This window comes from Podarcis liolepis (genome assembly GCF_965112155.1).
Source record: "Podarcis liolepis genome assembly, chromosome: 14".
NCBI classification, from domain to species: domain Eukaryota; kingdom Metazoa; phylum Chordata; class Lepidosauria; order Squamata; family Lacertidae; genus Podarcis; species Podarcis liolepis.
The window spans coordinates 51,269,735-51,284,560 of record NC_139569.1 but is presented as its reverse complement, the minus strand read 5'-3'; the positions used below and the strand labels follow the sequence as shown (position 1 = coordinate 51,284,560).

Below are 14,826 nucleotides of genomic sequence, written 5' to 3'. Positions count from 1 at the left end.
CCACCGTGGAATGTGGGTGTTGGCCAGAAGACCTCTAGTGCAGTCAAGAGTTGTTGGAATTCATCATATTAGATTGGAGAAGGATTGTGACTGACATTTAATGATAATAAAAATTGAAGAGCTTCTTTTAGTCGTCTTTTGGGTGGAGGAAGGTGAATGTGAGAGGTCTGGGAATGAAGATTGAGGAAACATTGCCTAGCAGATGGAGAAATAGCTGGACACTAATAGAGCCCAAAGTTATCCTGGAGTGCATACTTCCAACATTTTCAAATAATTGTTATAAATCAATAATATACATAATTGGCAGAGAACTGGAAGACGTTCCTTTTTTTAAAAAAAAAAACAAACAAAAAACTTTTTAAATCTTACTTATGACTTCTTCCTCCCCCCCAGCCCCAATTATCCTTATGTTTTGTTCTGCAATTTGAAGTTCCTTATCTTTTATCAAGGAAGATACACACAGGAAGGTAATAGATTGAAGATAGAGGGCAGAGAGGAACTCCTAGGGTGAGAGGCTGGGGGAAGACTTAGTAATTTCCCTTTTTCCTTCTTTTCCTTCTTTCCTTTTTTTATTCTCTTCCTTTCCTCATCCCCCCCCCTATTTTTATAGTATCTTGTGTGGAAAACCTTCAGTAAAAATTGATTACACAAAAACTTATTGTGTCCAGTGTGACAAACAACTTTCTTCAGAGCATGTGAAGATAGTCTCAGGTCTCACTATCTCACAAGGGAGGGCATGACAACCAAGATTAATGTCTTGGTTATCGTTAATCACCACATAATTATCTCTGCCAATGGGAGTGTCTGCAGTTGACATCTAGTCAGTCATCTTTCCTCCCGGAAGTCCCCATCATTGCCGATTTTCAAATCATTTTGAGTTGTACTCTGTGCATCTTTGAGCTTTGTGTTAGTGATAAACTGGGTGTCAGAGGTAACACTTTTTGGTTGGCAGCTTAAATATCCTGCAGTGGCTTCATGATTGTGATGCTGTGATAATTCCTCAGGGATTCATGGTGAAGGATCTACATTCAGCACCCTCTACGGCCTCTTGATGTGGGATACTCTCTTCATGGATGGCATCCCTGATGTCTTCAGGAATCCTTACCAGGTATGTTTGCTTGTTTTTAAAGTGCTTTTTATTCTTGTGGATGATGTTTGAAAAGGATATTCAAAACAGCTTCTTTTAAAGTCGCAGAATTCTCCCAGAGAAACGCCTCAAAAACAATTTTGGGAATTTTGTTGCAGAATACACAGCTTTTGGGGAGCATACCTGCGCACGATGGATTTGGCATTTGCTGGCTGTTTTTGGAGTAGGGCTGGTGGCCTTGAGTTGCATCTTCATTATTCTCTTTAAAATAACTATAAGGAAGAGGCAGTTATGGGAACGCATTGGCTGAGCAGGGGCCACAGAACTGTGATGTCTAATTTGCACAACAGCTTGCCAAAAAAGTAGTAATAATTTAAAACATCATTTTTATCCTTCACTCCCTCTCTCTTTAGTTACATACATCTTGTTTGACCCTCAAAAGAGTCCTGTGAGGAAGGCAGGATGGGGTCAGAGACAGGAACTGCCCAAGGGCAAGAGGCTGGAGCAGTTCCCCCAGGAGAAAAGACCCTGAGCAAAGGGAGGCAGAGGGGAGGTGTCTCGGTTCCAGCATCATGTGCAGGAAATGGATAGAGAAGTTTTACTCCCATCTCTTATCCCATCGGACCGTGTGTTTATTTAATGAAGCTGAAAGGTTGGAGATTCAGGAGCGAAGAATGTTTCCTCAAAATGTGCAGTTAACCTGTGGAATTTGCTGCCACCCACTTAGATGGTGGCTTTAATGCTCACATTCATGGAAGATCAGGCTAAGGCTGTGGCTATAGCGGGGGCTGCACATACTAGCCGGGAGGGCTCTCTGGGGATGGGGTGCTGGACCATCTCATCTTACATTTTTATGTCCAGGTGGGTTTCATGGCTGAGTCAAAAACTGAGCTCCTGTTTCCTTATCACTGCACCAGGATAATTGCCAGATGTTCCCAATCATATTCCAGGAGCCATTACTTCTGTGGCTCCAGAGAGCAAAACTCACGTGTGGCCTGGGGTCAGCTTGATGACATCCAGACACAGTTGCGAGCCGGAGTCACTGAGGAAATGAAGTGGAGATCTTGAGGTTCTTCAGCCAGCCGTTTTAGCCCACAGAAGGCAAAGAACCCACCTGGATGAAGTGTGCAGTGGGGGCTTTTTTGGTGGTGGCTCTTTGCATGTGAACCTCTCTCCCAAACTGAGCTGTGTCTGCTCCCATCTCTTCATAGTTTTAGGTGACTGGTTAAGAGGCATATTTTCTGTGGGTGTTTGCGGAGGAGAGACCCAGCTGGATATACGGATTAGTTGCTGCTGCTAATAGAAAATCATTCGGAGTTGTTGTTGTGTATTTCAAGGACTGTGTTACTTTATGGATTGCTTTATTTCACTTAGGAGGAGGGCAGTGTATTAAGTATCCAAATAAGCCCACAAGTGGTAGTTTGGGGCCTCTCTGCCTTTTACTGCACCCTGGCAACTTAAGGCGGTTTGTGTCGCCAGCCTCTTTCTTGCAGGGGAAGCAGTAGGTGAGGGATGGGGCCACACTGACAGTCCGTTTCCTGCAGACCTCCCCCCTGGATCTCTACACTGACAGCTTCTATGAGAACCGGAGGGAGGCCATTGAATCCAGGCTCCGCTTACTGCATGAGGCTTCGCCTGAAACCCTGGAAAAGTGGATTGCGGATGTCTGGAATGCTCAGGAGGGCAAAGCGGCAGCGTTAATCAGCTGGGACCGATTCTCTTCCCTCCAGCAGGCCCAGGTAGGCGTCAAAGGCCCTTTGAGCTGCCCTGGTTCCCTTCTTACAGGAAAAGGGGAGGTGTCCATCTTGCTTGATACTTCAGTTTAATTTGAGGCCTTGTGCCTCTTCTATAGTTTACTGAAAAAAATGGCATTTGAGGTATATGAGTTACAAAATAATGTTTTTGAATTGCTCTGAACTTAAGGCTAGAAAGCAAGCAGGCAAAACCCAGCAGCCATGGCATGGCAGGAAACCCTTCTGGGGGAGGGCTGGGGGGGCACTGCCTGAGGAGTTTTGTACTAGTGGATTTTGGCAAGCGACGTAATAATGTGGCAATATGAATCTATGGAAGTCTTATCAGTGTTCACATCAATGAATATGCAGTTGGTTGATGAATTGTTAGAACTGCACTTAGGAGTTCCCGCCTGTCAGAATTCAGGCAGGCACCTTCACCGCACTCTTTTCGGTGCCCGAATAAATTTTATGAAATTAAACAAAATACAGCAACAAATGAGGTTGTTGCAGAAGTCAGTTAGTGCTCATTGGTGTACAATTACAACCGTTATATGTGCTGCTTCTCATACACACATCCATTTGCTCATTCATCTACTCTCTAGTTAACCTGTAGCCTCCCTAGGGGAGGAGATGATCTTTGTGGGGGTTGCAGTGCACAGGGAGGGGTTAACCCTTCCCATCGGCACCCTCTTGGCAGTAGCAAGGTTTCTCAAAGTTCTTCCATTGTGCCAAACCTTTAAAAAAACACCAAAAAACCCCCTTATCATGAGCCAGAGGTTCCCATCCCGTCTTCTAGCCCCTTGCAGTTTGGGAGAAGGGAGAAAAAGTGGTCTTTCTTTTTGTAGCACCTGGCGTGTTGCTTTGGGGGTCCTTTCCTGAGTGGAGTTTGCCGACAGCTGAGCAGAGATCTGCGTCACTGCAGGGGCGGCCTCCCTGATCTCGTCGTTTGGAGAACGGAAGATCACCATTTTAAGGTTTGGCCCCAGCTGCATTGTTCAAGTTGCAGAGTGTACAGGTCAGGGATGTGATGTATGAGAGTGCCCAACAGGTGGAGCCAAATAAAATCCCCCCCCCCATCTTGCAGTCATCAGTGTCAATGATATCTGAGCAGTTTATATCAAGAAATGAGGCTGATAAGCAGCAGTTCTGCCTGGGGCTCTGAGCATCGACTGCCTCAGGCTAGTTGGAAGGTGGCTGGAGCCAGGCTGGAGTGTTTTACTGTTGAGCATGAGCTGCTTTGGAGCAAACGGCATCTCCTGAATGTGGAGGGAGCAGCGTTAGGCTGAAGCAGAACCTTTTCAGCGGTCGCCCCAATGCTGTGGAACTACTTGCTCCTCAGAGAGGTTTGGCAGGCTTTTTTTTAAGTGTTCTTGGGTTTGTTTCTTTGGAATTTTATTGATTCTGTGGTCTTACATTGCATACTATTATGGGTAGCACTAGTAGTTGATTAGATATCAATCATTATTCTCTGGATGAACCTGCAAGTCTTGAATAAAAATCCTCAGAATAATGATTTTGCATCCTGTTGGTTGTTGTTTTTCTGCTAAACAAACTTAAAGATCCCAAGGTTGCAAAACTTGTGCGACTTTAGGAAAGCGCACTTGTTTTTATTTTCCCCTTGTGGGAAGAACAAGACACATGCTATGAAACTGGCTTCATCAGGCAGCCATTGCATCTGAATTTTTCAGTGATTCAAAATGCAGATCCAAGTTGGACTGCTTGGATATCACCTGTAACAATTCAGTCAGGTAATTGAGTTCTGCATCCCATCTCCTTTTCTCTACACAAACCACAAATAAAGAAACCATGTCGTCATTTTTTCTGATGAGTGATGTCTACAAAAGATTACATCAGAATCAGCCTTGTGCTAAAAGTGTTTTTAAGAGCCACTAGAATTGCTTTCCTCTGGTTGGAGCCAATAGGCCACCTGGCTTGCGCTCATTTGCTCTGGTTGGATTTGGCACTGGCTGCAAATCTTTGCATCTTGCAACTTCTGTTTAGGATGGAAATGTAACTAAAGAGAGTTGGCTCTCCCGAGGGACCTAGAGCTTAACATGGCAGATTTCATGTATGTGATTTAAGTGGGAAAGGCTGAGGGCAGGGCTCAGGGCGTAGGATGTAAAAAACCAAATGGATGCAAACCCTTAGTCCTCCTTCAGCCCACTCCCTTAAAGCAGTTCTTTGAAACCTACTGAGAAACTTCTCCTTCTCTCTCTGAATCATCTTTTCAGCTGGTGGAAGTCAAAGGCCCCAATGATCGCCTTTCTCACAAGCAGATGATATGGCTTGCCGAGTTGCAGAAGCTGGGTGCAGCAGTGGAAGTTTGCCATGTGGTTGCAAGTGGATCTAAAAGTAAACGCTTGAGCTGAGACTCTATTGTGGTTGCTGGGCTCAAGGCCAGAGTAACAAAAGATGGACACATTTCTCGTTCCTTTGGCATGCAGCTGCTAAGACAACACAAATTCAGATGTCATTCTGAGAAAGGATGTGACTTTTCATTTTCATGGGAATCCTCTGAATTAAGTTAACTTCTGCACCCTTTCTTGCACATAGCAGCGCTGGCTGATTTTCCTTGTTCCAACAGCCCTCTAGAAATCAAGCATTGCCTCAGCTAAGCCTGGCAGCTGCCTGCTGTCTCATGCTAGGAGGAATGTCTCAGCTACACGGGTTTGGACAAAATGCAGCAGGCTTGTGTTTTCTTTCTGGAAACAACACTGCTCAGCTCAATTCAAAGTGGTAGTGGTGACCTTGACGTCACACCATGTGGCTCATTTCAGCCTGGGCTGCGCATTGCCATTCCTGCAAAAGCCCTGGCCTTTGCAGTTCGCTGGGACAACCACAGCAATGGGCTCTTGGGTGTTTAACACCCTTCCTTGCCCTTTTCCTAAATACAAGTCAAAGACACTCTTCCAAAAGAGTCTTTAATTATTATTGCATTTTTCTGCAATCTTATGTATTAAGCTTTGCCAAAGTCAGACTGAGCTTAGAGGGGGGGAAATAGCCATGACTTGCAGTCCCCCTCTTGCAGGGCAGTCCAACCTCTCGGACCAAGTGAGCTGCAAGAGCACTTTTGACAAAGAACCCGCAGTTCACTCACTGAATTAAATTTCCATATTGTAAATTAAAGTGTAATATGTGCAATTAATTGCAAATTTATAATTAAAGGCACAATTCATGGATTTGATACATTTATTAAGGAGAATTTAATGCAAATATTATAGTAAAAGACTATGTGCTGCCTCCCTGCCCTCCGCAGAACATGCAACCGTTATGGGAAGGCTGGGAGAAAGGAACAGGAGAACCAACAGCAGTGGTTGCTGCTGCCACTGTGACTCCAGCGCCCCCGCCAGTCTCCTGCTCTGCCCACCTGCTGCCCTCCAGATGCTCCTGCCCCCACCTCCCATCATCCTCAACAAGGACTGACAATAAGTAGGGATGACAGACCAGTTTTTGGAGAGCGTTGTTGTAAAGGTTACCTATTGAACTTGTACTTGTTTACTAGGGAGTAAGTCCCATTTATTCCAATGGGTCTTACTCCAGAGTAAGCATGCCGGGGATTACAGCCTATGTGGCCTTAACAAAAGTTCATCCATGGTGCCTTATGATAGAGAAGCAGCCCGAAGGGTCTGCATGAGCATGCACAGCCAACTGGTTTGCCATCCCGCTCTCTCCCCTCCACTTACCTGAGCTGCTCTTGGTTCAAGGATGAAAGCCACCCACCATGCTGCAACAAACAAACAGCAGCCCATGGTACAAGAGGGGACATGTTGTCCTTCACAGACCATAACAATTCAGTCTCTAGTACACCTATGCAACAGCAAGAGCTGCTCCATCGTCTGTCTCTCCAGGGCTGCGGGCTGCGGCAGAGGCATCTAGTTGTTTGAAAAGACAGGACTCTCGCTCATGTCTCACAGCTGCTGCTCTTCTGGATGAATTCCAAGGGCCACCAAAAAGGCATTGTGGGCTACATGTGGCCCACAGGTTGAGCCACCCTGCTGAAGGTCCTCAATTGCAGGGATCTGAGAACGACTTAGAGGGGATTCTACCTATTGCTTGTTTAGAGTTTTGTTAAAGAACAGTATCCCATCTTAGACAAAAACTGTTAAACTACTGCAAGCCTTATTTAAAAAACAAAAAATGTCCTCTTATTTAGCAGAGGCTTTTAAGGGTTTTGTTATTGCAGTTATTACACATGTAGCTTTTGTGTATTTTAAACTAGAATCATAGAATTGTAGCGTTGGAAGGGACCCAAGGGTCATCTAGTCAAACCACCTGCAGTGCTGGAATCTTGGCTAAAGCATCCCAGACAGCCATCCAACCTGCTTAAAAACCTCCATGGCAGGAAAGCCCACAACCTCCAGAGGGAGTCCATTCCACTGTCAAACAGCTCTTACCACCAGAGAGTAATTCCTGGTGTCTGGTTCGAGTCCTACACTCCAGAAGAGGAGAAAACAAGCTTGCTCCCTCTTCCATGTGGCAGCCCTTTAGATACTTGAAGGTGGCTATCATATCTCCTGTCTCTCCTTTCCCAGGCTAAACATACCCAGCTCCTTCAAGCTGTCCTCATAAGGCTTAGTTTCCAGACCCCTGATCATCTTGGTCTCCCTCCTCTGCACACGTTCCAGCTTTTCAACATCCTTAAATTGTGGTGCCCAGAATTGAACACAGGACTGCAGATGTGGTCTGAGAAAGCAGAATAGAGTGCCTTGATTGATCTGGACACTATAATTCTGTTGATGCAGCCTAGAATAGCATTAGCTTTTTTTGCTGCTGCATCACACTGTTAGCTCATGTTTACCTTATGGTCCACTAAGACCCCCTAGATTCTTTTCACAGGGACCACTGGCAAGCCAGGTGTCTCCCATCTTATATTTTTGCAGCTGATTATTCCTGCCTAAATGCAGAAGTTGACATTTGTCCCAATTGAAATTAATTTTGTCAGTATGGTCTCTGTTCTCCAATCTTACTCAAATATTTAAGGCTGCGTTAATTTTGAATTCTGATTCTGTCGTCTTTGGCACTAGCTACCCCTCCCAGTATAGTCATCTGCAGAATTGGTGAACTAGGGTTAAGTTCTAGACTACAGCAAGGGAATTCTGAAGTGCAGAAACCTGAAACAGCTAAATCCCTACTTCAGAAGTTTTCCCTCCATACTCAAGCATGTGACTGAAAACAGTCCTCAAGTTTTTTCCTACTTTTTAAAACTGTGTAAGAAAGTTTGTTCCTTCTCTCTGCCGGCATTTAGTCTTTTTTCCTGTTCTTGCAAAGACAAGCAAGTGACAGGAGCAGAGCTCTCAGCTCTGCCCCACCGTAAATGGGTTACTGCCAATTTACGAAGACTTGGCTGCCGATACTCCCCCCCCCCCCCGAAAAACACTACTGGACTTTATGCTGGTGGACGTAGGGAATGTTTAAGCCAAAGTGACACTTCATAAATTCGTTGCAAAAAGGCCACTTAAATGTTCTTCAAATGCACTGAACATATTTAAACCTTGTTTTCACATAGATATGTCCCATTACTCAGGTATATATGGATGGTAACTGTACTATGTTAATTAATGCACACCATTCTTAAAAAGTCGCAAGTTCCACACCAACAAAGACTACACCGGAAGGTTTCTTTGTTTTTAATTACGTCTTGATTTACTTCATATTCACAACATTGACAGGTTGGGGTTTTCTTTGTATGTGTTCCTGTCAGCGCTGCTTTACTCATGTAAAGGCATTGTTTTCGGCATCAAGGCTTTAGATTCCGTTTCAAAAGGGGGAGGGGCTCTTTCACCCTCTGAGTTGCAGGGGGTCCTGACTGCTGCAGTCAATTTTCTGATTAACAACTTCAGCCTTTAATTAAATAAAATTTTACAACAGGTTTGGTTTTAATGTATACCTTTTCTTTGGAGATTTAACAGCTAAACTGAAAGAGAATCTACAAAAACAACCACTCTAGAAACAGGATTCCTTCTGCCAATGTGAAACGCACACTTTTCAGTGGTGTCTCTTTGGTTCCAGACCTGCACAAGGGGTTAAATATAATTGCACTTCCATGATAAGTTACGTAACAGTCAACTTCCACTCTGCAGTAACTAAAAGGCATTGATTTCTACGTGGACCATAATCCATTTAGAACTCCGTATACCAACCCCCCTGCTTTTTTAAACAAAAAATATCCTTTAATAATTGCAGCTGCATTTTGCTTGTTGCTAGGGTGAAAAAAAATACAAAAATAAGCATCTATTCTTTTCTACACTTACAAAAAATTCCTAAAAAGGTACCTGGTTTTAGAAAGTACAATCCCTTTGGATTGTGCCCACCTACAAGCCCCCTTTTGAACTGAGTGAAGGCATTGCATATAGCAGAGGGGGCTGGCTGAAGCCTGACAGTTCATAGGCAGTTCATAGCCCTTTAGATAAGCAATGGAGCCTGGATTTCCTCAATCAAGGACTTGCTGCAATCTACCTCGGGGTTTTGTGAAGGTTTAAATGTCTCCTGCTACCCAGAAGGCAAGTCACCTGTCTTCCACCCTGCCCTGTGGTTCCGCTGCATCAAGAAACGTGGGTAGCCACTCCCAGCCCACTTCAGTCAAACCACAGAGACTTCTCTCTATGTCGTCATATGACGGGGCAGGAGGGGCAACAGCTCCACCATAACTATGGGATTACAAGACTGTGCAAGGCTAGATCAGAAAGCACTGCTCACCAGCCCCATTCCACTACTTCCTTGGTTTCTGATTGTAGGACTCACAGCATTTTGCCCAGTTAAAAATATCACAGGCCCGGTACTCCAAAGTTCAGGCTCTCCTGCGAAACAGGCTTCCTTCCCAGTCTCTTTCATTTACAGTAGTACGAACCTGGGCAGCCATCCAGGCACTGTTGGCCTGGAGTTAACCGTATAAACCTGGCTTAGCTTACTCTCTAGTCTTAAAGCCATCTGATCCAATCCATTGGGTATGGACAGTTTATAGGCAGCAATTCTTAAAGGCAAAGTTCAGTAACATCAAAAGGATAAAAAGGGCACAGGCTACAAAAATGCACTTTAAAAAAACTCCTGTAAGGAAGGGACACATGTCTCAAACGTTAAAACACCTTACTCAGTAATTCTTGCAAAGTATATTGACCCAACTTTCAGTTAATTAGCAAAATTTGGTACATCTGAAATGTAATTAAGACTATTAGGCATTAAGTAAAAATCAATATAAAGTCACCTTAATAAAGTCTATGATCTGGTACAAAGAGAACTGGTATACAAACTGGACATGGGATGAAATTTAACACTAGGGGAACAAAGCTTTGTCCATTCTAACAAGACACTAAACTTGTGAAGAGAATCGCCTTGGACAGGTAGCCAATACTGATCAGCCCTTGCCTGTTTTCCAGTGAAACTAGTCTACCTGACTTTCACTTGGTGGAAGCTTGGTCAAGTGTGCAAAGGGGCGTGTGTTTACAGTATTTTACAGACACCCAATGCAACTGGAGACGGTAGGTGCTCAATGGGCTGGGCAGGCTGAAGATGGCACTGCATGCCCAACATCCCAGCCTGATCCAAGTCTTTTGCGCACGCTCTCTCTCTCTCTCTCTCTCTCTCACACACACACACACACACACACACACAGCTCCTGTAAACATAGAAGCCTTCTGATCTGCAGCGAGTGAGGCTGCCCGGCTTTAAACAAGCCCTAAACCCTGCCAGACAATTGAGCAGCAGAAGGGCAGTTTTTCACTTGGCTTTTGCATGCATGTTTTGGATCAGGGCAGAATGTGCAAAAGCTAAGAGACCTGGAAGGGGTAGCTGGGGAAAGGGGGCATGATGCTCTACTGTAGAGCTGATTTTGCACAAAAACAAGTCACTTTCTGGATGTTGGCACATGCCACTGAAGACACTGCATAAACTAGCTGACCACTTTTGAATGTGAATCTTAGTCCACCTTCATGACCACATGTGAAATGAAGCAACAGTATGGTACTCGGTAAGTAAACTGGGATGTTACTGGCATGGGAATAAAGCCCAAAAAACTCTTATTATATCAAGGTTTTCTAGTTAATTCTTTCATACACCACTATCCCACACATTCCGCATGCCATTTTGTTTTGGCCATTAAAAAAAACCAGCATCCACTGAGCACGAAACTTGACCTTAAAATAAAAATTTAAATACAAGTACATTTTCTTTGAAAGACATTTTACAGCAATCTTAATTTGGGCCTAAGATCTTCCACCTAATATTCTGTACCCATCGAGTTAAATATATACTTCAGAGGTACTCTCATTAAGTTTTCTATTCCTGATCACAAGGTCAAAGGTTAAGATGCTTTTGGAAACGTCCATAAATTGTGGTATGAATGAGATTCTGGAAATGGATACTACTAATGTGTAGCCTATTAGCTTACCACATTAGAGTAATTGAATTCCATGATGGAGAGAGAAATCTTACTTCAAAAGCAAGAAAAGGCACTTTTAAGGCTATAATCGACTGACATTATTTTGAGGTTTGTTCAGCTGTAATGACACCAAACTATGGTAATGAGATTGGCAGCTAATTCTCCTCTCCACTTTAACTATGGTTAGTGCTACCAAGGACTCCTTTCAACCTAGCGGATGGAACTGACACCTACTTTGAAACCACAGCTGCTGATCCTAGGTGAAGGGGGAATCCTTTAGGCCAAGCTAACACAGCTGCCAGTGTACGCCTTAGCCACAAGTTAAAGCAAGCCCCAGTAGAGGGACTGGGGTAGTGAGGTCAGCACACGTTGTCCTATAGGCAGATTTTGTAAACTAAAAGGCAGTTTCAGATACAAAATGAAAAGAGGAAAAATGCTCATGGACTAAACTAGATATCTCCACCATTCCCATAGCCAACCTGATCAAGATGAACACTTTAACTTATTTCAACAGGAAAGGTGCTTTTATAAAGTACCATTGAAATAAACAGGATTTAAAAAGTCCCTACCCTCAGCTGAATCATGCCATGAATTTGAAATGTGACTGACAAAATTTATGGCTCTTATATCTGTACCAATTGTAGCGATCGAATTTGATGGAGCAACTTTTTTGACTCTAATGTCTGTCTTCACCTGTTAATTCATCCAAGCTGACAAGAGATGTGCTTCAAATCAGCAGCAGGGAATAGTAGCTTTGGGACACAAACAAAACACAATCAGACCTTAGATTGTGGTGTGTTTGTGGAGAGACTAACCTCAAATGGTATGTGCCTTAGTTATTGGACTGCTGAAGAAAAATGAAACAAAACCCAAATAAAAATAAAAATTGTGCGATCTGAAAGCATGACACAGCTCCTTTTAAATACTTTGTGCAAAACATAAGTAACCTTAGTATATAAAGCTATTACAGTTTCTGGTGCTGTGGTTAGCAGTGTGCTGCAAAAAAGGATGTGTCCGTCTCTCCTCCTTGTCTCCCTTCTTTGTCTCTAAAGACATCAGTCTTCATTGGCAAGTGTCTCTGTGGACAACCAGATTTTGGCACCACTTAAGAATTTGCTCAGTGGTGTTCCCAAAATACTCCGTCGGCAGAGATTCCCTACAGGAGAAAATGGGAAAGAGGAAGAAAGGAAGTCTGGGGTTGTGGAAGAATCATTGAGCCCATTTGCTCTAAAGTACATCCGGCTTTGATCGAGTTCAGAAGTGTTAGTGAGCAAAGGTGGGGTACCGCTGTGTTGCCTCAGACACCGGTTCAGAACATCTACTTCATCTGCTAATAAAGAGATTTTATGGAAGGCAGTAATGAAGCCTCCACTGTTGATCTGGGCCTCAGGGATCCAGCGGAAGTAGCAGAGTTTCCAGAGTTTGATTTGTGTCCCAGAGAGATGGGGCAGGATTACACCATGCAGGTCAACTGGCTTAGAAAACCACTCTCTGAAATACTGCTCCATGCCATTGGTGGTGGTATCCGTATGGTGAAGAAAGTCTGGTTTCAGTTTTAGTATTAGGGAATTTCTTCTTGGAAGAAAGTCTTGCTCGCTGATAATACCGTTCTTCAGGGAGGGCGGAAGGCCCCTGAGCGTTGAACTGTAGTTCTTCTGGGAAGGGAAAAAATACCTTCAGTTTCCCATCAGGTTCAACTTGATCTCCACGGAGCTCCGGTTACAGTTACGTAGACCCCACCCCCATCCCTGGAATAATTACTTCTAGATACTATTAACATAGCCCAAAATGATGGGCTATATTACTTCTATTCTTCCATGAATTTGTCAAATCTCCTTTGGAAAAATCAGCACAATTTGTAATAACAGATGCCATATAATGATGAAGTACTTTCTGGGGCCAAAAAGGTGGAAATGAGAAACTTTCCATTAGCAAGAGCATATGCAATCCTTCACCAGCAGTAAGTGCTTCATTAGTTTGGATGAAATAGTGGATAATTCCTGGTTATATGGAGAGCAAACCTGATTATCTATGCAAGTATTTTAGTCACTTCCACTATTTTTTTCTAGTAGAGGGTTCTAAAAGATAACCACACTAATATGGAATTTCATGCAGGTCAGTGTTTGAAGTGCTGTGCCTAATCTGTCTGCTTGCTAAAAAAATGGTTCCATTATTTAAAAAAACAGACATGTAAATTAAAAACTAGCTACCCTTTTATTATGTCAGCAGAAGATATGTGTGAACTTGAAAAAGTCATTGGTCCAATACAATTATCTTCCTTATTTTTCTATTATCCCATGACCTGAGAAACAGTTCTGAGAAATAACTTTGCAATAAATGCAGTACTCAACACCAAGAAACCTTGAAAATAGGGCCCTGAAAGTAACTTCTCTACTGGATGTGGAAGACGAGGGCTCCCTTTTCCGGCAGGCTGCTTGTTTCTATGCTGGGGGCAGAGGAGGCAGGGAGACCCCCCGCCCGCAAGCTCATTCACTTACAACATGGGCTTTGGTGTGAGCTCTGGCTGGTGGACTACTGCATAAGAGGCAAGACTGCTCTGAAAAATCACTGAAACCAGTGCTTTTTTCCTGGGGGTACTCGGTACCTGCCCTTAAAAACAGAAGAAAAGCACTGACTGAAACACTGCAACGAAACACCCACTGGCTTCTGAATGTATTACGACATCCCACCAATCGGGACTGAGTGATTTGGGGAAGCCACCCATCAGTTTCCTTCTTCCTCCTCTAACTATATTCTCCTGGCAGACATTGTCAGTAGGTAGGCAGCCCCCAGATTCCCTCATTCACTATCTCTGAATCATGTGGTGATTCATCATCATCACGTGGTGATTGGAGGCAACCAAGCATACACTGCTTTCCTTGGTAGTTAAGGTCAAAACCACTAACCATGTTAAGGGTGGGGAATCACCTGCTAGAAAACTGCTTTACCTGGAAAGTTGAAGCAGAGTTCTCATGAACAATGTAGTATGAAATAAATGAAAGTATCACCACTTGATTACCTGAAGATCCTACGAGAGGACAAAGACTTGTTTGTTCTCACCTGCCCCAGAGGGCAAGGTAAGATCTAATGGACTTGTTTCAGGACAGGATTTGAGTTGAACATTGGGAGAAGCTTCTTGAGCCAGTTACATAGATGGGATCTCCCTTACTGGAGATTTTCAAACGGCGACTGGGCAGCCCAGTGCTGGGAATGTTCTCATTCTGGATTTCCTGCATTGGCCAGTGAGTTGGGACTAGATGTGCTGCCCCTGTTTCAGTTCTTTGATTTTCTCCAGCGGGATACTGCTGGGCTGCACAAGGGCACTGGCCCAGTGCACTGAAAATGGATCCCATTCCAACAGCAATGAGGTACCATTTTTGCAGCAGCTAAACTGAAGCACCACTGGCGTAGCTGGACTGACTCACTGGTCCATTCTTACCTTTGATCGCTTGAAGTATTTCACAGCCCCACTGTGCACACACGGTGCACTCTTCCCAATGTACAAGGGGTTGTGGAATAGCATACGATCCCTCACAGTGTGTTGAAGAGACCAATCCCAAACAGAAGGAAATCTGAGGCCCTTCTCATCACCTAGCTGGATGTTTTTGCTTATGGCAAATTCCTGAAAGAAA

General features: G+C 43.9%; 2 protein-coding genes across 13 annotated transcripts in view; one reads left to right on the top strand and one right to left on the bottom strand.

Annotated features, from left to right (window-relative positions):
* The window catches only part of FAN1 (FANCD2 and FANCI associated nuclease 1), a 31,837-nt gene extending 23,148 nt beyond the window's left edge, over window positions 1-8,689 (top strand). For 4 of the 10 annotated variants that reach the window (XR_014519181.1, XR_014519183.1, XR_014519184.1 and 1 more), the window contains 5 exons: window positions 1,005-1,108; window positions 2,632-2,826; window positions 3,666-3,794; window positions 5,052-5,633; window positions 5,722-8,689. Coding sequence is in view for 3 of the 10 variants with exons in the window: in XM_083475650.1 (XP_083331776.1) it covers window positions 1,005-1,108; window positions 2,632-2,826; window positions 3,666-3,794; window positions 5,052-5,189 (566 nt within the window). In the remaining 7 variants the exon portion in view is untranslated. Of the gene's footprint in view, window positions 1-1,004; window positions 1,109-2,566; window positions 2,827-3,665; window positions 3,795-5,051 lie in introns of all 10 variants that reach the window. The other 6 variants (XM_083475650.1, XM_083475651.1, XM_083475649.1 and 3 more) reach the window with 3 other exon arrangements.
* The window catches only part of MTMR10 (myotubularin related protein 10), a 50,424-nt gene continuing 44,029 nt past the window's right edge, over window positions 8,432-14,826 (bottom strand). For all 3 annotated transcript variants that reach the window (XM_083475702.1, XM_083475703.1, XM_083475704.1), the window contains exons 15-16: window positions 14,634-14,816; window positions 8,432-12,849 (exon numbers count right to left, since the gene is read on the bottom strand). In XM_083475702.1, the coding sequence (XP_083331828.1) occupies window positions 12,250-12,849; window positions 14,634-14,816 (783 nt within the window). In that variant the 3' untranslated portion in view covers window positions 8,432-12,249. The remainder of the gene's footprint in view (window positions 12,850-14,633; window positions 14,817-14,826) is intronic.